We start from the raw sequence: 21,373 nt of genomic DNA on the forward strand, positions 1-21,373 counted from the left end.
CCCGCCGCTGCCACCACCACGTGGCGAGGGGCTATCAGCCCCCGCGGCGCGGCGCGGCCTGGCAGAGCGCCCGGCGTCCCCCCGCCGACCCCGCCGGCCCGGCTCCCCGCCGCGCCCGGCCCGCGCTCCGCGCCCCCTCCCCGACGCCTCCCTAACGCAGTGTGGCGTGGCGTGGCGTGTGTCGGGGGCGCCTGCGGCCGCGCAAGGACTCAGGTGGCGCTCTGGGCTTTGCTTGGCGGCTGTATGTTTGGGGGGAAAGGGAAGCTATTTATTGGGATTTGGGCTTTGGTTTGGGTGTTTGTCCTCTTGAGAAGGAAAATATTAGACTTAGTCTTCATTGCTCTTGGGGGTGGGAGCCTTGCTCTGATAAAAGATACACTGACCATAGGGTCCAGTCGGAGAGATTAAAGCTAAATTTGTTAACTTCTTCGGAAGTGAGAGTGAACTAAGGAGGTCAAAGGTTCATTTAGAAGGGAAACCTCTTTCCTCCCCCCAACACAATCCCCTCACCACCCCCCAGGCCAGTGACATGAAGAAACAGCACATTTTGCCCTTCCACAAAGATTATTTGAGCACCTGCCAGACTGCTGGGCAGGAGACACAAGTTGTTTTTTTGTTTTGTTTTGTCATTTTCCCACTGTGTGACCTTGGGCAAGTTACTTAACCTCTCTGAATACAGTTGGAAATAATTCCCAGCCGGGGCAACCATAGGAGGAAGAATGGGGAATCAGAACTAAAAGTGCTCTGTGAATCCTCAGGAGGTGTCAATGAGTCATTTCTATTATAACTTGATGGATTAAAAAACGTGGGCAGAGGCATGGTCAGCCTGGCTGCAGGTAGTGAATGATCAGGGGAAACGCTGAAGGACTCTGGCTAACTCCTAACAGGCCAGCCCTGAAAGCAGGGTATAGGCTTTTGGTAGGCTCAGCATTTAGCTGTGAAGCCTCCCATCTGGAGGGAAGGTTCAGGCTGCTGGGAACCAGAGCCTACTTTTCTGGCCCCTGGAGGGAGGAGGGATGAATCTGGAAAGGGGAGAGGAGGAAAGAAAAGGCTTCATCCTTGTGAGCTTTGAGAAGCCACTGCAGCAGCAGGATCTGCTTCGCTCTTGCCCCACTGTAAGGAGGAAATTGGATTTAGGGGTGAGCTTGGCCTCTTGGGAGAGCCAGCAAGGGCTGTGGACTCTCTCTACAAAGAGGGGGATTTTTAACTGGCTTCCTTCCTCCTCCTCCTGCTGGGTTCCTTTTATAGTCTAGAACAGGAAGGCAGGTCAGCCACTTGGTCTCTGAGGCACAAGCTTTCTCAGAGCCAAATGGGACAATCCACCTGTCCTCTAGGTATGTGAAGGCTGCTGGGCTGGGACATCCATCGCCGCACTAATCCCGACGGGTGGCTGCACAAGGTTCTCTTCTGAAGCAGAAGACCAGGCAAAAGATTAGAGGCTAGGCTAGAAGGTGTGGGGTTGGCCACCACTGGGCCTGTGAGCCTGGCAAGCCCTCCCTCACTGGAAAGGGTAATGGGTCCAGGTACCCATCTGAGCACTCACTCCACAAAATAAGTTGTCCACCCTTAATGCTGTTGGGCTGCTCAGGGTACAGGCCTAAATCACAGCTAAATGGTTTATCCTGGGTTCTAGGTAGTTGGTGGCAAAAGCCCAACAGAGATTAGGCCTGGTTTCAGTGATCCTAAAATGCCACCCCACCCTACCCCTTCACTCTGGACCTGATCTCATTGCATTCTCCCTGTTTCTGGTTCTGCTGCTCCAGTTGTGAGAACAGGGACTGTATCCTATCCATCTTCATATCTCCAATGCCCTGATGGTACCTGCTCACTATAGATCAGTTAAGTGAAGAATTTACTGCTGCTCATTTTTCTTTTAAGATTTTATTTTTAAGGAATCTCCACACCCAACAGGGGGCTCGAACTCATGACCCCGAGATCAAGTCCCACGCTCCACGGACTGAGCCAGCCAGGTGCCCCAAGTGTCTGGTTTTTTTGGTTTGTCTCTTTCTCTCCCTTTTGTTTTTTTTCCTTCGCTCATTTGTTTTGTCTCTTAATTCCAATATGAGTGAAATCACACAGTATTTGTGTTTCTCTGACTGGCTTATATTTTACTTAGCATTATGCTCTTTAGATCCATCCATGTTGTTGCAAATGGCAAAGTTTTATTCTTTTTTTATGGTTGAATAATATTCGTGTGTGTGTCTGTGTATCTTTATCCATTCATCTATCGATGGACACTTGGGCTGTTAAGCTAAATCTTTAAGGGTAAGAAGGAGTGCTCTTGGTTGAATGAAGAAATGAATGAAGCAGTGTGACTTTGGATTAGTTAGCTCACCTCTCCAGGCCTGTTTCTTCATCTGAGAAAGCTAGAGATTGGTTTGAATTCCTTCTAAGCACCCATGATCTTATCAGGGCTCATCATAGCAGAGACAGGAAAAGGTAAAAACCTTTGGTGACGGGGGAAGTGAGGTGGAGGGAAGAAGGGAGTGTGTTGGGCAGCTGGTCAGTCTCAAATGGTGAAATATCTCTAAATGGCGCCCACAGGCCCAGTAGGAGAGGGCCGCAAAAGCAGGACCGAGTTGCCCTTGCCTATTTCCTCCTTGGAAACTGTCAGGGAGAGCCTGTCTCCCACTCCCAGGACTCTTGCTCTGGAGAAAAACTTTGTCGTTTCTGTCCCAACCTTGCCTGAAAAGAGTAGGAGGAGGTGGTATTAGTGGCCGGCAAAGAGATTGAATCAAAATAAAACCCAGATGACTCAAACAGAAGCAGGCGGGCAGGAAAATTGATTAGACACATGTGACACTGCAGGATCTGGGTGCCACCTTAGCCCCCCGGTTCTAAACCTTAGAAAATTAGGGTTTGCTATGGAACTGTCCTGGGCCTCCACCTGCAGCTGCTGGTCTTCCATCACATCAGAGGTTTGGGCGGTGATGGAAAGACTCCTTCCTTCAGCAAATTCCAAGTTCCTGTGGAGGTCATACACATCCTCTAATCAAATGATCAAGGCTTGGGTGGAAATAGTTTTTGTTTCGTTTTAAATAACTAGTTGTGCTTCATATTGTCCATGACCATGTTCATTTCTGCTGTTTCCCAGATTTCTTCTTCAGGATTTTTAAAAACGATTACATTGATTTTTGAATACTACTGTTTCTTATTATTCATTAGCCTGTGTGCTCCATCAGAAGGAGAGTTTATTTGCTTCATTCACTGCTGTATCCCCAGCGCCTTGAACAGTGCCTGACACGTCAGTTAATAGTTGTTGATCAATTAATGTAATGAGTGCCTGATGAAGCACTGTGCTGAGAACTTTGCATGGGTTCTCTTCCACTGGGATCTCTATCTTACACATGATGAACCTGAGGATCAGGAACGGGGGAAGACTTTGCCCAAGGTCAGACTCAAAAGGCTGGACAATATTTTGAAGGGCAGTGCTCAGAAAATAACAGGCACCACTCTAGAGACCTTATTCACCTGGAGTCATTTCTTAATTCTCTCTCCCTCCTGGATGGTGACAGGCTGCCCCCTGCACTCAGAGTGCAGGCCAGGTGCCAAAGCTGAGATGTACTTCCCTTTCACGCAAGGGACATTTCACACTGAGGAGAGCTCAGCTCAGGAACTTCTGGCCTCGGGGCACCTGGGAGAGGGAGCCGCTCAGGCTGTGCTGCCCAGGATCAGCCGGGGTAGTTCGGATGTGGAGCTTACTCAGCAGCCCTGTGGCCTTTCGGCCTTTCGGGGGCCCCTCCCCCACCCCCGGTTCCCAAAAAGCTTCTAGCTCAGCGGGAAGACAGGTGAGTGCAAGGAGATGGTTCAAACTCCAAGTGGGAGGGAAGTTGACCTTCGGGAAAAATGTCACTCCCGACACCTAAATTAAGAGTTTGACCATCGTCAAAAGGTGTACAGTGGATCTCATTATTGAACTAAGGCAAATGGCTTTGCTGTTTAATTCCAAGAACGCTTCCTCCTGGGCTCTCCTTGCTCGCACAGGGTAAGCTCGCGGGGAACCGAGGCTCCTGTGCTCATCCTGTAACCTGCACCCCACCCGGTCTGCAACAGCGCAGCGGGACAAACACAGCTTGTGGGATCAGCACTGCTTGATGGCCGCGTGACTTTCGGCAAGGTTCTCAGCCCCTGTGTTTGTTTCTCCACCTGTAAAATGGGACTAAAATGGTACCTTTGTTAGTACTCAAGAGGATTACTTTTACCCCTCTACGTAAGATGCTTGATTACAAGCCTGGCATTGGGTCAATGCATGAAATAACCACCAACATAACGACTAACCCTGGGCTAATCCTGTTCCCATTCCTCCAATTAACCCAAGGCTAAGAGGCTGGCCTGAAGTCGTCCAGCAAATGAGGAGGGGTGGGGGGGGAAGAGCTAGGAGCCCAGAACTCCCAAAGCCCTGCCATTCCCAAGCTTCTGGATACTCTGCCTTTCAAAGGCTAAGTGATGTTATTCCAGAAACTCCCCAAACTGTACTGACAAGCATTTACTGAAGGTCTACTATATGGCAGGCACTGCTCTAGACAGGGGATACAGCGGTATGACAGCCAGCCAAGGTCACTGCATCAGGGTGCTTATGTTATAGTTGGGAAAACTGGCAATAAATAACAATTTAAAATACATTTTTGGATAGCGCTATGGAGATGGATGGCGCATCGTATGACAGCACAGACCCTTGTTTTGTGTCCCTAAGATGCTGACAGCATCTAAGGCATGTGTGAGAAAAGCTTGGGTTCTGGTATCTGACAGACGTGGGTTGGAATTCGAGCTCCATGTGACCTTGGTCTGACCAATCATTCTGTGTGCACCTCTTCTCTCATCAGTAAAACGGGAACAGGGATCATTAAGGTTGCTGTGACAAGTGATAATACATGTAACATTTTCTCAGTGTTTAGTGTTTTTCACTTCCGACAAGTCAAGCTGGAACCCTTGATGGGGCCACGTGGGAACTGCAACCTCATAGTGTGTGTTCTTTTTGTTTGCTGGGGAGGGGGTATGTGGGAATGGGGAGTTACCTGGAGAACTACTGAAAAGGATAAAAAAAGTTCCTGGGAGAAGCAGCCCTTCCCCGCGTAATGAACTGATGACCTTCTTTCCTCTCGGTTACCCTCAGTGGAGAAACGTTCTTGGCCCACTGCCATCACTCAGGATTTAATGCAGTCTTAGAATTACAAGTTACCCTTTATAACCCAGTCATCTCCAAAATTGGGCATAGAAATAAAATATTAGAACTTCTATTTGTATTTATTTTTCATATAACCGCCTTTTAATATCTATTTTTGTGTCTTATGTTACACAATATATGGGTACAGTAGTACAGATTTATAATTTATAAACACAGGGGGGTATGCATGATCAAAAATTTCTGACGGGGGTGCAATCAGAAAAGTGAAAGGCCACGTGGAGGCTAAGGGAAGAAAATTATGGTCAGCCCTCATTGTACCTGCCCAACATAAACTAAGAAAGTGCATTATTTCCAGAAAGTAGCCTGCAGGCGCCACTAGGCTAATAAGCAACAGAGTGAAGGAATGGACCTAGTTCTTAGATCCCAAGTTAGTGTTCTCTCTGCTACAAATTTCTGGGCAAAAAAAAGTGGAAGTAGAAATTAAATACACACTGCAAGCTACGGAAAAAGCCAATTTTGGATGAGCCATTAAACAAACCAGATTAGCCTGAAAACTATGCACAAGACAGAAGACGATCTCCAGCAGTTCCAGAAGCACTCGGAGCAGAAGCCTCCTCCCCACAGCTTGCGCACGACCGCACTGGAGGCCAGCCGCTCATTCACTTCCCGTCACACCGTGTGGAGTCCGTTTTCCAGACCGACGTGTCCTCCTTCCTTTCCCCAGCGCACACGCACACCAGCACCGCGCACTCCAGCTCCTTTCAAACCATTCATTTCACCTCCAAGGTGACACCATGTGGAACCAAAAATGAAGCGGCAAAATGTTGAAAATAAAAATAAAGCGGACTTTATTTAGAAGATAAAGGTGGTGGTATCAGTTTTGGTTAATAAAGTTGGGCTCAAGTGTTTTAACAGGTCTTTAATGCCATCACAGACTGGCATGCCAAGGGCATTCTGAATGCCAATTACAGACTGAAGTTGTTTCGAAACCAAGATGCTATCAAAAGCTGATGGAGTTGAAATTTCTCTTAAAAGTCAGACGAACACACTTCTTAAATATCAGAGTGACTGGATTACTTGGTTCTGAAAGTGAAAACACTACACTGAGCAGTCCCCCTCCCTTTCTCCACAAGTCCCTAAGGCAGTATTACAGTTGCCTCTGACAGTCAAAATTTCAACATTTCAACGGAGGGGAGCAGAGGGGAACCGGGAAAATGAAAAGCGGAATCACGAAGTGTAATTGTAATCGATACAGGCAGCTGCCACCTGTGGGAGACCAAAGCCTAGTCCGATGGATGCCCCTTTTCCTCTCATCTGCACTGACCTCTTCCCAAGCGGACGGTAACTACGTTCTTGAAGGAATGTGCCAAGACTAGCGTGGGGAAGGCCCAGTGAGTGGACAGAATGCATTTTGCATCCAGTTGCCTTGGGTGGTACAATTACGGAACATACCCAGACTCTGGAAAGCCCACTAGCCAAAGGTAACTGGGAGAGAGGATTAAATGCATAACCAGTGTAGAATGCCTGCAAGGCACCAAGACCACAGTCCAACCAGCCCACTTTCCTCCTCCATCACTGAATGGATCTGGGAGAAAGCGTTAATAACAGCACTTGTCAACTGCTTCCCTGGAACAAAACATGACAAAACACACGGAAGGTTTTGTTTCCATTATGGTTCTTGGTGTACTTTATTCTCCTGCTGTCTAGCTAAGCAGCCCACACAGGACAGAAACGGGTAGCACTGAGGAATGATCAGATTTTTTTTCTCCCCAATATTCCTGCACCCTCCCTAAGTCCTGACCAGCCCCTACCTATCAGGAATGGTTAGTGTATCATCCTCTCCTTCAAGAAACAACTAGAATTTAAACAAGGCATTAGAGGGTCAGGTCTCTTCTTAGTAGGGCTTAGGAGGTGGTGCAAACTCTTTATTCACATGGAGTCTTTCCTTCAAACACCTGTTTTTTGTTTTTGTTTTTTTTTGTACACTGGTTCATAGATCGGCACTTGACTTTGAACCTGGCACCAAAAGGCACAATATCTGATACCCTGTACAAGAGCTATTAGAGATGCTGCCATATGGATGAGCAAAACTGAGCCAATCCCACTTATGAATGGAAGGCTTAGACAGGGGAGGGAAAATGGCAAAGAGAAAAAACGTAAGCCCACATTTTTTGCTAGAATGGAAATGAAAGTGGGAATTTAAGGTCTTGTGTTTTAATCCTCCAAATACCAGGAAGCAATTAAAAATCTTCCTTGGGGTTTCTGAAAGCAGCATATTCAAAATGCCAGCAAAAAATCCTAATAACTGCAAAACCAAAAGGGGATCAAAGCTCACCGACATCCCTCCTTATTGCTGAAAGATTCTAAAACCAAAATTCAGGGTGCCCTATTCCCTTGTAAAAGGGAAAATAACTTAGTCTGATTTATGGTTCTCATAACACATCACACTTCCAAAAAAGTATTAGTGTGTGTGACCAGGGGAATGTGTGACACCATTTTATTAATCTTCACCTTCAGTGGAAAAATTAAACCCTTTCCAAGTGCCATTTTCATCACAAGAGTTCTAGTGTATATATATATATATATATATATATATATATACACACACTTTTGTTTTTTGCGTTTTGTTGGTTAGTTGGTTTTGAAGTGCAGCAAGAGACCAATACCGCATTGTAGTCACAAATCAAATAAAAGAGAACAGAAGGCCAAGCAGTTTCCAAATGGTTATTTTATCAGATTGTTTGAACATTAAATTTATCCTCGTTTGCAATCCAAAATAGTTACCTGAAGTTTGCTGTGTGTGCAGGTGTGTGTGCGTGTGTGTACTTTTATCGTGTATTTGTTTTCTAAACTCTTTGGCACAATTTTCTGGGGGTGTTCAGACTACCACGATACCTGTCAGGAGAGAACTTTTCTTTTGTGCTGCCAATTCTGAGCATCTAAAATTTTGGTTTGTTTGGGTTGTGGCTTTGTTTTGTTTTTGAAGTTTGCGTCCTTTATTTGTAACAACTGTATCTGAATTTGTTCTAGATCCTCTAACTCCAGAGTTTTCTTTTTCTCCCCCCTCCCCCCCACTTCTACATTCACAGTTGAACCATATTATTTAGGAAAGGCGCCTTGATGAAAAGATCAGGATACGGGAGCTCTGACCATTCGTCAGTGTTTTCCCTAGAAGATAATTAAAAACAAAACAAAAAACAAAACCTAAAGAGCGTCTTTCCTTTTTTTTCTTTTTTTTTTTACACATCTCTTGTGCTGCATCAGTAGACAGAACTTCGGTTAGTTTTATGAAATGCAACATCTAACCCCTTTTTTTCTGGGAAAAAGAAACTGCAATGACTTGAAGTTGAGAATGTGGATACCGCCTCACTCACACACACTCATTCTCAGACTGTAAAGAATCCCTCACCCTCCTTTTAGCCGGCACGCAAACAGTACCGTGCGGCAAAGGTACACCAAAGGGGGGCTTGAGACCCAGGCTCCATCTTCCTTATCAGTAGCAAAGGCCAGGCTGCCTTTTACAACAAAGCACCACAGCTGAACCCAGTCCCTCCTCCTCTCCCAAACCAGTCACTCCACTTGGCACCGGCCGAAAGACAGAAAAGCTAGTTCTAGCCTCTCCTGGGAAGAGATAACTTTCTTTTTTGTTTTTCTAAGCAAGTAAATCCATCGTTTTGCTCTTTTCCGAGATGGCCGACGTTACGGTTTTCTACGAAGCCAGTGCTTACTTAGCTCACTAACAGCGCTGCTGTCGGTGGCCAGTGGCTGCGGCAGGATGTTCAGTGTGGTGTGTTTTCAAGCCTCACTCACTCATCCTCTCATTCCCAAACATTCAGCATCCGTGCACACTCCTCACTTCCGGGTTTTTCAAAAGATTGGAGATTTCCAGTGGGGGTCTCAGGTTATCATCCCAACGGTAACAGATCTAAAAACACAGATGGAAAACAGGTCAGTTTTGAGATCACAGATAGCCAGGAGAGCCAATGCCTCTGATTCCCACAATTAAGTGCTCATAAACCCGAAATGAATCTGTTAACTTCTCGAGGATTATTTTTCTTGTTTTCCTATGCGCCAACTGCCTTTTCTCATTTGCACCTACATTAGAGGGTGGCAGGGACACTAAGATAAATCTCAAAATAGCCAGTTTTACTGAGCTCTTTGGAGTAAGATGATGAGCATGTGAGAGGAAAATAAATTAAAACTACATTTGAAAGCAGGGGTCAGACAACCCTTGACTGTGGCTATCTTCTGCAGAGCCACACAATGTCTAAAAGCACTGCAGTAAAAAAAAAAAAGTAAAGAGCAGGAGGAAGGGAATAGAAAGTAGAAAAGAGAATTCTGGCAAAATGCCATTACCGGTAACTTTATTAGGACCCAAAAATCATTTGGGGACTTCACTAAATTCTAGTTACATAAGTTCTGTTCTTCATCACCATGAGTAATCAAACATTTCGCTCAAGGAAAGATTGAGGGTGCCCGACCCTTCCACTAGTACAAGCCTTTGTTCCTCAGGCTTATATGGGAAAGGGTACAAAACAAAGTACCAAGAGAAAGGCAGCCCTTGTTAGAACAGTCTGAAGAAACTGTGCCTCCTCCCTGAGAAAGAAAGAAAGGGCAGTGGAGACAAGCTCTTACCAAGCTTGGTTCTTCAGTTTCCTCAGTTCTTTTGTTGCCCATGTAGCAAGGGTTTTTGCTTTGTTAGTCTTCGATCTCCGTCCTTCCGTTAACAGTTCATGGATCATTGGCCTAGCTTCTACTAATTTCAGTACATCCTTCCCAAATGCTGTACACAAGTCCCTGTGCAAAATAAACACACCTGAGAATGAGCTCCCAGCCTCATCCCGCTATCCTGTTTTCAGCCAGTGCTAAGCTAGTTTGGGTCTCTTAGAATTCACCTACTTTTTAAAGCTGGAAGAAATTTTAGGGATAAGTTCAGCACCTTCCCTAAACAGATGCAAAAACTGAGGTCTAAAGAGTCAGGATGACTTACTCTGAGTTCCACAACTAATTCATGGTTCTTTCTTCTAATGATGCCTCAAACTTTCCGTAGAGCCTAAACATAGGCAATCTGTTGACCAACCTCAATATAGGAGGGACACAGATCTGATGCTGCGTCTATACCTCTGAGAACTCCACAGAGTTCAGCGAAGAGAAATTAGAAATTTGGAGGGTCTGGAATGAGACTAGAGCTAAGGTCTGCAATGAATGATCATCTGTGAGAACTCTAAACAGGACACCTTGGGTTCTATTAAAGAAATATCTGTATCAAAGAAGGGGGTAATTACCATCCAGGCTACCCTCAAAGTTCTTTACCACAGGGCTTCTCACTTTCCAAGAGAAATTCTATTCAGCTGTTGGAAATAGGATTTAACCTACCCTATCAGTCCAGCAGCACAAGCTACTACTCCGTCTGTATGATCCTCATCTCCAGCAATGTGGTCAATGAAAGACAGAATAAATTCTACTCTGGGTTGTACCAGCATGACATCCGCTATAATAGAAAGAGAAGGTCTGATGAAGCTGTCCCACCTTTGGCAGGACCACCCATTTCAAAATTTCCAAATACACTACCCACCCCCCCCATGAGGCAGGTGTTTCAGGCTGGAGAATTAGTTGCTTATAGTTATACTGAACTATTCTTCCTCAAATTAAGAGGTCATTCTTTACACCAACAGAAGAGGCAGATATTCATTCCTCTTATTACAAGCAGAAATCATAAAGAAGGAACAAACGGAACCCTCCCTCTAAGCCCATGATAGCAAAAGAGGTAAAAGACAAATATTTCCCCAATCAGTAAGAGAAACATCAGGTGAAAGAGAAAATGGTTTCCCAATCCTTTACTTCAACTGCACTGGAGGTGTGTTACGTGTGGTGTGTGTGTGCTCAACAACTGCCACTCAGGGTTGGTGCAGATCATGACCAGCACCAACAGCCTTGCTGGATCCCATCCCTTCCGATGCTCAAGAAAGGGGAGACAAGCGGGGGGCGGGGGGGAGCGAAATAGGAAAGCCTGTATCTTCTTCCAAAGCTACTCTCTCTTCATGAGGGTACTGTTCCTTCTCCGCTTCCTTTAAGCAATAGGTGCTAGTTCACAAGCTACAGAACCGAAGACACAGCCCATTTGGCTACATGAACTCTGGACTAAGTCCATTGGGTTTTATACTCAACGGTGCACATTCTCCTGGTCTCCCTTCAATCCCTGGACAATTCCGGTATAGGCCTCCAAGCAGCCTTCTCTTAGCTCATTCAGATAATCCACCATGTCATAGTCTGACTGTAAGAGACAAACAGAATCTCCATCATACCAAGAGCCTTTAGCTGTATGACTGTCAGAAGTCCCACTCATCCAATCAGGGCTGGACTGAAAAGACGGCTTGAAGCTTACCTTGTCCACCTGGGCTTGGGAGGCCTGCTGAAGAGTATTCAAGACAACCTCGAGATATTTTTTAAACTCTCCACCGATAGCAAGAGCAATATCACCAAACACTGACAGAATCTGTGGCTTCACAGACCTGTGGACATTTTCATTCTGACCAGGGGAAAAAAAAAAAAAAAGAGAGAAGAGCAAATTAATAAAAGCCAAAATATTCTGTCCAAACGTTAAAGAAACATTATTTATAATAAACAGTTACTAATACGCTTTGTACAGACCTTAAGGGCATACACAAAAATTAAGTCTCTCTGGACACATGCACTTTACTGGCCTCCCTGCCCCCCGTTTCATGTACTGAGCACGCGTTCCTTTAATTAACTTTACAACCTTACTTTATAGAATCATCTTGTGAAAATGAACAATTCCCTTCTTCATGAGCCTACAGCCAACATTCTGGCAACTGATAGCTCCCTCTCACTTAATTTTAAGCATCTTTTCAAATTTCTTCAAATACTCGTAAATTAGACCGTGTGTGCAGACACTCACCCCCAGGTTCTCCAGCAGGAGCTGCATCACCTCATCACAGAACGGTAAGATGTTGGACTGCAGAGCACGGCATAAATCTCCCACTAAGCCCACAGCTGCCAAACAAACCTGCAATGAATCAAGAAAATGATCTTCCAAACAGAAGAGGCCACCTACAGGGTAAGGTGTTATTTTTATTTAGCCGCTGGTCCTTTATCACTTGAGCCTAGAGTTGAAGAAGAAAACATCCTCCCTCTCTCAGATTAGTTTGGTTTTGGTTTTGTTTTGTTTTTTTAAAGTAAGCTGCATGCACAGTGTGGAACCCAATGCAGGGCTTGAACTTACAACCCTGAGATCAAGACTCAGACGCTTAACTGACTGAGCCACCCAGGAGCCCTGAGATTAGTTCGTTAACAACAATCCGTACGACAAGAAAAGAGCTAATGCTCTCCAAGATATTAACAAAGGACGGAAATGACAATAATCACCGGGAATAATGGTGGCAAGAGCATGGTGGTTAAAAAAAAAGAGAGAGAGAGAGAAGGAAAAAGCCCTGCTCTCAGGGTGCTATGCTGGGGCATCTCCTATCCTGGTTTTTTCACCGACTACTTCTAGTTCCACACCTGCAGACAATACAGAGACTACCTGGACTTTGTACCATGAGGTAGTTATCAGGGATAAATGAGAATACAAATGTATTCTTTTGAAAAGCAAAGATTACCTGGTATTCAGCATAATTTTTCAATCCAATGCCCAGGAAGGGTTTAAAGGCCTCCATGTACTTTAGGAATTCACCACCCAACACTGTAGAGAAACAAACTGTTAGCACCACAGGATATCACAGAAGTGAGCGAAAATAACCACGCCAGCTCTGCCAAAATGTCTTCACTCCAATCAACAGGTTGGGTGGAGTGTGAGTTAATTACTGATTCTATCACAAAAACAATAAGGTTGTCTCAGACAAGCCAACTCCTTAAGTGCTGGAAGGGCCTAACTCTTATGCCCTGAAGATAATGCCAAATCTCCACAGAGTGGGATTTCACTTTGGCTAAAACAAACCAACAAACCAATGGGTTTTTTTCAAGGGTTAATTTTGATTGGATGAGCTAATGATACTGCCTCTTGGCCACCTCTTCATCTGATTATAACATGTCTTCTCTGGTGGCCAGCTTTAAAACAGGGTCCATCCCTGGGCAAGTCCGTCAAGGACTTATTTTACAAGCTAGCCAGGGAAAGCAGACTGGGCTTCTTTCTGAATTAGCCACTCCAGGGGCCAAAGTGAACCTCCTGACGCTAGAAATAGGTCTGGTCCTCAGGAATGGTCCTTAAGTAGCAGACTTGGTCAGCGTATACACCATACAGGCGGCCAACCCCGAAGAAGCATTCCAGGTTTCTTAAGTGCTCTTTAATGCACTTTTAATGGCCCTTCAAAGAGCCTTAAGCAGACATGGCTTCCTCAAAGCAATTTTGTATAGTCTGACATATAACAACCAGAAAACCAATTAATTCCTAGAACTCTCAATGTTTCTCTCCATCCTATTCTGAGCACCACAATGTGTCAACCTAGAGTCCAAAGCATTACAACCCAAACTAGGAGGTACCAAGTGCCAGGAAAGAAAATGGAAACCTTTGTTTCCTCGCTCCTCAGAAGGAGCCAAACATCAAGAGAGTAGACTTTCAGGGGAAAAAAGGAACCTGCTGATCTCAGCTGCTGCTGGCTCCCCATTCATTTCAAGGAGAGTGGCAAGGCACTTATGCACAAATTTACACTTACACTCAATCCAACTTTGCACTCAAGTCATGCCCCAATAAATGAGAAGACAGGACTATGCTTTCTGTGGTCAAAAATTCCCCGTGGCTATTGAAACTCTTGCATCCTAAAGACATTCCCTGCCCAACTTTGGCTCACTGACCTTCCACCAGTGTGCTAACTGCCATTAGGGCATCCTCTTGCACTCCCCCAGACCCAGCTGTGCTTTGGAACATCCTTAACAGGGAGGCCATGACCACATCAGAGATCTGCAAAGCATCTTGATGTTGCACTTTTCGGAGAACGTTCTGTGAAATGAAAAAGAGTTCAGGATCTGTTGATTCCAAACCCACCGATCAGAACACTATATATACCTTTTTAAAAAATCAACTGAACCCCGTGGCTTTTTTTTGGAAAGTCCAAATACACTTTTTGGGCTCAAAAGCTTTGACAGTGTAAATCATCTGCAACAAAACATACATTTTAATATCCCTTCTATTTCCCAACTCAGCACAAACACGAGATGATCTTCCACGGTACACAAAGTCAGAAGCAATCCTTCCAATGACATCTTATTTACTGATGATGGTCAAGAAATAGTTGTTTTTTTTTTTTATTTTTAAATTTTTTTTTTTTAAGATTTTATTTATTTGACAGAGAAAGAGACAGCCAGAGAGGGAACATAAGCAGGGGAGTGGGAGAGGCAGAAGCAGGCCTCCCACCGAGCAGGAAGCCTGATGCGGGGATCAATCCCAGAACCCTGGGATCATGACCTGAGCCAAAGGCAGACACCTAACGAATGAGCCACCCAGGCGCCCCAAGAAATGGTTCTGATAAAATAAAGCCAACCTGAACTCTCCTAATTCAATATTCCTCAAACCTCCCTCTTACGCTTTGTTTCAACTAATGTTACCAGATCATTCCTGTATTTGTCTGATGACTAAGGAAAGACCTTAACAGTCAAGATTTTAAAAAGAGCAGACAGGCTTTTTTAAGTTTGGCTAAGAATGAGAACGGAGTTCACAGGGAACATGACCTAGTTAGCATCACTCAATACTAAAACCTAGTACCCACCTAAGCCTTAGACAAGTTCTAGGGTTTTCTTGATTTTTGGTAAAATAAGGAATAGCACCTCAGTCACTTCAGGAGTCCAGTCATGAATGAGGAGTGATTTTAATCTTCCCAGTCTCCCCTCAAAAAAGTCTACTCTGAACAAGTGGTACAATAAATGATTTGAATTATAATAAAGCTTCCAATAGGAACCGTTGTTTCACAAGATGATGGTAGAAACTCAAGGCTGTATTTTTAGCCGAGTGAACCACAGCTGGGAACCAAATCTGACTGGGCTACATTTGGACAACCCAATAAAAACCAAAGACTAGAAGCTGCCAGCACAAAATCGCTGTACAGCTGGGAGGACTACCACCAACCAAATAGTTTCCTTCCCTATTCTGTGCAAAAGACAAATTCTTTTTACGGAGAGAGAAGAAAGGAAAATCGAAAATCACTCTCCCAATCAACCACAGACGAAAGCCTTTCGAGAAGAGTTTCTGATCAGCATCAGAACTGGTAAGTAATAAAGCGCCATTGTACCTGAAGAGTTGCGCAGAGCAAAGACTGAAGGTCATTGAACTGGATCCTATCGGATGTGCTCTGGATATGTGACTGCAAGGAAAAGAACACCATCATATTCTGAATAAACACCTTCTAAAAGAGCTCTACACTCCCTCAATGCTTCTGTTTTTTGCTGGGTTTGCCAGGACCATTAAATAATCTTTACTGATGCTAATGCAAGAAATAAACAAAAAACTTACCTCAATATATATTTTGATACATGTATAAGTAAACTGAAATGAGCAATGCAAATTTTAAATGGCAACAGTTTTTGTGTAAGCATTCTACCTTTCTGAGAAAAACACACTTCCACGTAAACGTGACCACCACCTAGAGAGAACATGGCGCCGTCCGGCCGCGCCAGCCCGGCCTCACCTCCATCTGGAGCACCTGCTGCAGTCGTTCCATGATAACCAGAGTAGTTTTCTGAACCGCGGGGTAACAATCCTTGGCACTATTTTTCACAATTTCCATCAGAGATTCATATGCAGAACTCCTCAGGTTGTTCTGGTGTCCATCAGGTCTGTAAGGAACACACAACAGCAATCTGAAAGTCTTACCCGAGAAAGAAGAGAGTTGTTACCACGTAGACCACGGAAAATAAGGAATCCAGAAATCGATATGGTTGTGAACATGGTTTGAGTTTGGCAACACAATACAACCAGGAACCAAAGTTTCAACTGCTGAGCCAATGGCTATGTTCGTTATATGGGTCTCCAGACCTGGTTACACTTTAGAATGGCTCTTACAGAAATGGGCTAAAATTATAGGGAAAAAACTAGTTTAAAATGCTGAAGGACCCATGTGCACAACCAACAAGGTCACCTACAGAGCTAAGAGGAAGATAGCTCAATTTTCTTCACTTGTCCGTGAGAGATGGTTATTATACCTACTCTTGGTCAGAGAAGCAGAGATGGAACTAGTTAAGCATGGAAGAGTTTATGCCTAGCCTCCTTCCTCATGGTTTCTTTTGAGCACGGCTTTCGGTATAGCTCACATAAAACCAAAATAATTAAAGGTTGTCCCAACTTATAACCCGCTGAAACTACATTTCAGGGGCGCCTGGCTGACTCAGTCAGTAGAGCATGTGACTCCTGATCTCGGGGTTGAGTTCGAGCCTCACACTGGGTGTAGAGATGACTTAAAAAAAAAAACCTTAAAAAATTTTCAAAAACTCATCTATTAAACAATTGTATTTTATGCCAAGTTCTTCATCTATTATCAGAAATAGTGATTAATGACCAGGCATGGCAACTAAATTCATGATGAGAGCTACTATTTATTTCCCTTACAGGATAATCAAATATTCCTGTTAACTGTAGATATTGCAAAATGAAGGTACCTCTCCAGATCAATTCTTTTTTTTTTTTTAAGAGAGAGGGAGCGGGGGGTGCCTGGGTGGCTGAGTCGGTTGAGCATCTGCCTTCCACTCAGGTCGTGATCCTGGGGTCCTGGGATCGAGCCCTGCATTGGGCTCCTTGCTCAGCAGGGAGCCTGCTTCTCCCTCTCCTCCCCCCTCCTCTTTCTCTCTATCTCTCAAATAAACGAATAAAATTTTAAAAGAGAGAGGGGAGTGGAGGGGAGAGAGAAATCGAAGCAGGCTCCACACTCAACGCATAGTCCCATGCAGGGCTCAATCCCACAACCAAGATCATGACCTGAGCCGAAATCAAGAGTTGGACCCTCAACCACTCAACCAACTGAGCCACCCAGGTGCCCCAGATCAATCCCTCTTTATATGAGACTATCTTCTGACTTGACTTGTAACCTGAACATTCTAAGGTAGACATAGCATGTATTTTCTTCTCTCTGTTTTTATTTAGAAGTAATCTCTAAGCCCAATGTGGGGCTTCAACTCAGAACCCCAAGATCAAGAGTTACATGCTCTAACAACTGAGCTGCCAAGTGCCCCTTTCTCTTACTTAAATCATCTACTATACGATTCTTTTAATGTTTCCTGTTACTATGTTCCTATGATTAGGCTAGATGCCCCTCATCCAGGGCAAAAGGAGTTGGATGCAAAGACACCACCCATTTCTGTGTAGTATCAGTCACCTGTCTGTGGTCTCCAGGAGCTTCTGAACTATGAGTTCAAAAGAAGAAGATAAGCAATAGGTAGCTGGTTCTTCCTGATCATCAGCCACATCTGCAGCTTCATAAGCAGCTTCAGCCAGACTGGAGAAAGCCTTAAGTCCAGACAGAGTTAATATTAGTCCTGAAAAGAACCCTACCCCAGGATAACCTCATTTTTCCTTAACATACCATGGGCAGTGTTCCTTTCCAATTGATCTAAGAATAAATCAATGCTAGTGAATCCTCAACTTTTTTTGTCAAGGTCATCTCAGACAATCTCTTTACAGACATCCTTAAAATCAAAATATTTATTTATATTGTTTGTCCCACCCCAAACTCTCTCAGCAGCAGAGTACTTTTTATCTACCACAAACACCTCCCACTACTTCTTTTTCCACTTACAAAAAGGCTTTTAGCCCCACTCCTTCCTATCTGAACTTCCTCCCCCATACCCCCAAAGGGCCCTAATGAACTACCTTCAGCAGCCTGTACTGACTCAGCACTTGGGCCGCCTACCTTCCTTCTCTTTTGCCCTCTTCTCAGCAGTGGTACTTTTTGTAGCAGGAACTCTCTACCTTAATCAAAATTTCTTGTCCCCAAGCAACTGAGAGAGAAACCAGGTCCAGATAGTTTTCCCACTGGGTTAGCATGACTATTCTAAATGGTTTGGGAACCAGTTACCATGAGTCAACAGCTCCCACTGGCTCATGCAATTGGCATCCCCCACATTTTAATTGAAGAAATTAGGAAGGAGATGCTATTCAAAAAAGGCCTTCCAATGAGGGAGACCCATTTCTCTCCCACACCTCCTACCTCCTTGCGAATGGCTCAGCGCCGCTCCGGATCTCAGTAGGAAGAAAGCCTTACCCAGCACACATTGGAAGCCACTCTGGGCTCAGCACTGAGGCCCTCGATCAGACACTGCAGCAGGGGAGTCAAGTAGACATCATTGATGGCAGCTTCAGGGAGCAGTTCACAAATTCGGCCCACAGTCCATGCAGTTGTATCTCGAACAACTACACTGGGGTCTTTCATTAGTTCTATTAGGGTGGGCATAGCCTGCAAATACAGCAGTTATTAGCAGAGCAAAACAAAGATTAAAATTCATGTTGATGAAGAGAAAATACTGATGGCTGGGATTTTTTTTCAAGTTTTATTTAAATAATCTCTACACCCAACGTGGGGCTTGAACTCATGATCCCTAGAACAAGAGTCGCACACCCTCCTAACTGAGCCAGCCAGGTGCCCCCTGATGGTTGGGTTTTAACCCACAGCGTCAAGACAGTTTGTCATTTTATAAAAGACACATCTGTCACCTATCCATCAGTATAATAAAATTAAAGTGAAAAGTGAAATAGTCCTCTCTTCACCAAATCCCAGCATAGAGTGTTATTAAAAGTCTAGTATGAATGCTTCCACTAGTCTTTTACTGAATCACTCAGGTGATGCATCTAGATGCAGCTGTGACGGCATCTGGCTACATTCTGAAAGGCTGAGTTCCATGTGCGCTAAACTCAATTACAATGGAGCCTTGTATCACTTATAATAGTAAAATAAACACAGTATTTCCACAAGACTTTTCATTACAATAGATACTATTTTGTCCTAAAGACAGAATCATCACATCACTAAAAAATCATAGGAAGGTTTGTGATACAGCAGGAAGTGAAAAAACAAGTTCTAAGACTACTGCCCAGTAAGAACTCCATCCTGTTCCACCTACATACATGCACACAGAAGAATGCCACACAAATAAATACTAAGAGTTAAGAATGTTTATCCCTGGGCAGTGGGATTCAAGGGGACTTCTTTTTAGCCTTTTCTGCATTTTTCCAAGTCATGACTTTTGTTTAAAAAAAAAGGTCAAGAAATACGTTTTATCCTTCCTTCACTGACAGCAAACAACAATCCAGAATAACCTTTTTGGATGACTATGTACAGTTTTGTTTTTAAAATACGGGCACACTTTCAAGGAAAAAGTTCAAACAATAAATATCCCACTTTTCACCCCAAAACTCCCTCAGCTTCACCTGGATAACTAGTGGTTTGAGCTGATTGGGCTCTGGTCCTTCCAAGATACAGCCAAAAGCCATTACTGCTGCATCCCGGTACCGCCAGTCAGGGTTCTTGATGTGTTCTTTAATGAAGGGCAGGACGTGTGGGACGATGTCATCTTCACAGCAGGTGGCCAGGAGCATGAGGCACACGCCTGCTGCTTTGCAGGGGTTCCAGTCATCGTCGTCGTCATTCTCGTCCTGACCACAGAGTGTAGCACTAATTAAGTTTTTGTTCAAGAATCACTTTAACTCAAAAAAACCAAAAAACCAAAAAAAACAAAAAAACCCCACCCAGAATTACTAACTCAAAAGGTCTTCTGACTACTCCCAAATGTCACTGGAACTTAAGTTTGGGAGATGTAAATAAAATATAAAACCTTTTTAATTTTTTTCCACAAAGATTCATCACACATAGCCTTTGTTAAATAAGATGCAGATGGAGGGAAGTCCTACTTAGTGGAGGGTGGCCCATACAATGAGATGGGCCACCCTCCACTACACTCAACAAGGATGAAACTCGAACAGACACAGAGCAAAAAGCAAAACAAGAGTATATGCTGTATGATTCTGGTTATATGAAGTCCAAAACCAATCAAAATTCATCTCTGGCAGTAAAGGGAGACAATGAATGACTAGGAAGAAGGCATGAAGTGGCTTCTGGTGTGGTACTAATTATAGTTTGATGAGATGTTAAACAAACAAAATTAAGATTCCATTCAGATCTCCCCTGAAAGTAGAATTCAAGATTTATCTTCCTTATTGTGACTATTCATACCACACAGTAATTTAAGGTAAGCTACCTTACACAGCTTCAGAACATTACATACCTAAAGAATGATTTGTTCCCAAATGTGAGAAGCACAACAAAAATATAAAAGCGAAGACACTAAGGTCAAAAGACACAAAAATGTAACTGTAGAACTGAACAAAGAGATGAAAATTTGAGAGAACACCCAGTCCATTTCAAACCAAATACATCTCTACTTATCTTCTGAGACTGGTATATTGAAAGAGTCATGTACTTTCCTAAACACAAATGACATTCCTGTGTACAGGAAAATTCTGCAATGCTCAAAGTCACAGCAATGTTTCCTTAGAGCACTGCCGGCCCTCTGGGAATACTTCACATGCATCAGAGGAGAGGAGGGACAGAAAGAATCTTTCCAAACACCATACCAAGGAAAACCGTGATGCCTAAACTCAAAAGGGAACAATGACAACCAACGTATACTTATAAAAGAATTTCTAGGGCACCTGGGTGGCTCAGTAGGTTAAGCATCTGCCTTCAGCTCAGGTCATGATCCCAGGATCCTGGGACTGAGCCCCGCATCAGACTCCCTGCTCTGCGGGAAGCCTGCTTCTCCCTCTGCCTCCCTCTCTCTCTGTCTCTCATGAATAAAGAAATTTTTTTTTTTTTTTAAGATTTTATTTATTTGACAGAGAGAGAGAGATTGAGAGCAGGAATACAAGCAGGGGGAGTGGGAGAGGGAGAAGCAGGCCTCTTAGCAGGAGGCCCAATGCGGGGCTCAACCCCAGGACCCTGGGATCATGACCTGAGCTGAAGGCAGATGCTTGACCGACTGAACCACCCAGGCGCCCCGAAAATTAAAAAAAAAAAAAAAAAGAATTTCTATATTTACCCATTAAACCCACATCTTCATGAAGTCTTGCTACTTCTACTTAGTCCTGAATCTTATTGGTATTAATGATCATGAATGATCAAATTAATTTTGTGTTTTTTTTCTTTTAAAGATTTTATTGAGTTATTTGACACAGAGAGAGCAGGAGAGCACAGGCAGGGAGAGCAGCAGAGGGAGAGGGAGAAGCAGGCTCCCCGCTAAGCAAGGAGCTGGATG

At 44.1% G+C, this 21,373-nt stretch overlaps 1 protein-coding gene across 1 annotated transcript in view; it reads right to left on the bottom strand.

The window, feature by feature from the left end:
* Nucleotides 1-5,949: 5,949 nt before the first annotated feature.
* KPNB1 (karyopherin subunit beta 1) overlaps nucleotides 5,950-21,373 on the bottom strand; it is a 28,094-nt gene continuing 12,670 nt past the window's right edge. Inside the window, exons 10-22 of the mRNA XM_035026975.1 lie at nucleotides 19,491-19,715; nucleotides 18,328-18,519; nucleotides 17,443-17,573; nucleotides 15,763-15,910; nucleotides 15,367-15,438; nucleotides 13,937-14,081; nucleotides 12,745-12,827; nucleotides 12,045-12,152; nucleotides 11,511-11,654; nucleotides 11,294-11,399; nucleotides 10,502-10,616; nucleotides 9,761-9,922; nucleotides 5,950-9,050 (exon numbers count right to left, since the gene is read on the bottom strand). Coding sequence (XP_034882866.1) covers nucleotide 9,050; nucleotides 9,761-9,922; nucleotides 10,502-10,616; nucleotides 11,294-11,399; nucleotides 11,511-11,654; nucleotides 12,045-12,152; nucleotides 12,745-12,827; nucleotides 13,937-14,081; nucleotides 15,367-15,438; nucleotides 15,763-15,910; nucleotides 17,443-17,573; nucleotides 18,328-18,519; nucleotides 19,491-19,715 — 1,632 coding nt within the window. The 3' untranslated portion in view covers nucleotides 5,950-9,049. The remainder of the gene's footprint in view (nucleotides 9,051-9,760; nucleotides 9,923-10,501; nucleotides 10,617-11,293; nucleotides 11,400-11,510; nucleotides 11,655-12,044; nucleotides 12,153-12,744; nucleotides 12,828-13,936; nucleotides 14,082-15,366; nucleotides 15,439-15,762; nucleotides 15,911-17,442; nucleotides 17,574-18,327; nucleotides 18,520-19,490; nucleotides 19,716-21,373) is intronic.

Source organism: Mirounga leonina, unplaced genomic scaffold (assembly GCF_011800145.1).
Source record: "Mirounga leonina isolate KUSES-001 unplaced genomic scaffold, KU_Mleo_1.0 Mir_200, whole genome shotgun sequence".
Lineage (NCBI taxonomy): Eukaryota > Metazoa > Chordata > Mammalia > Carnivora > Phocidae > Mirounga > Mirounga leonina.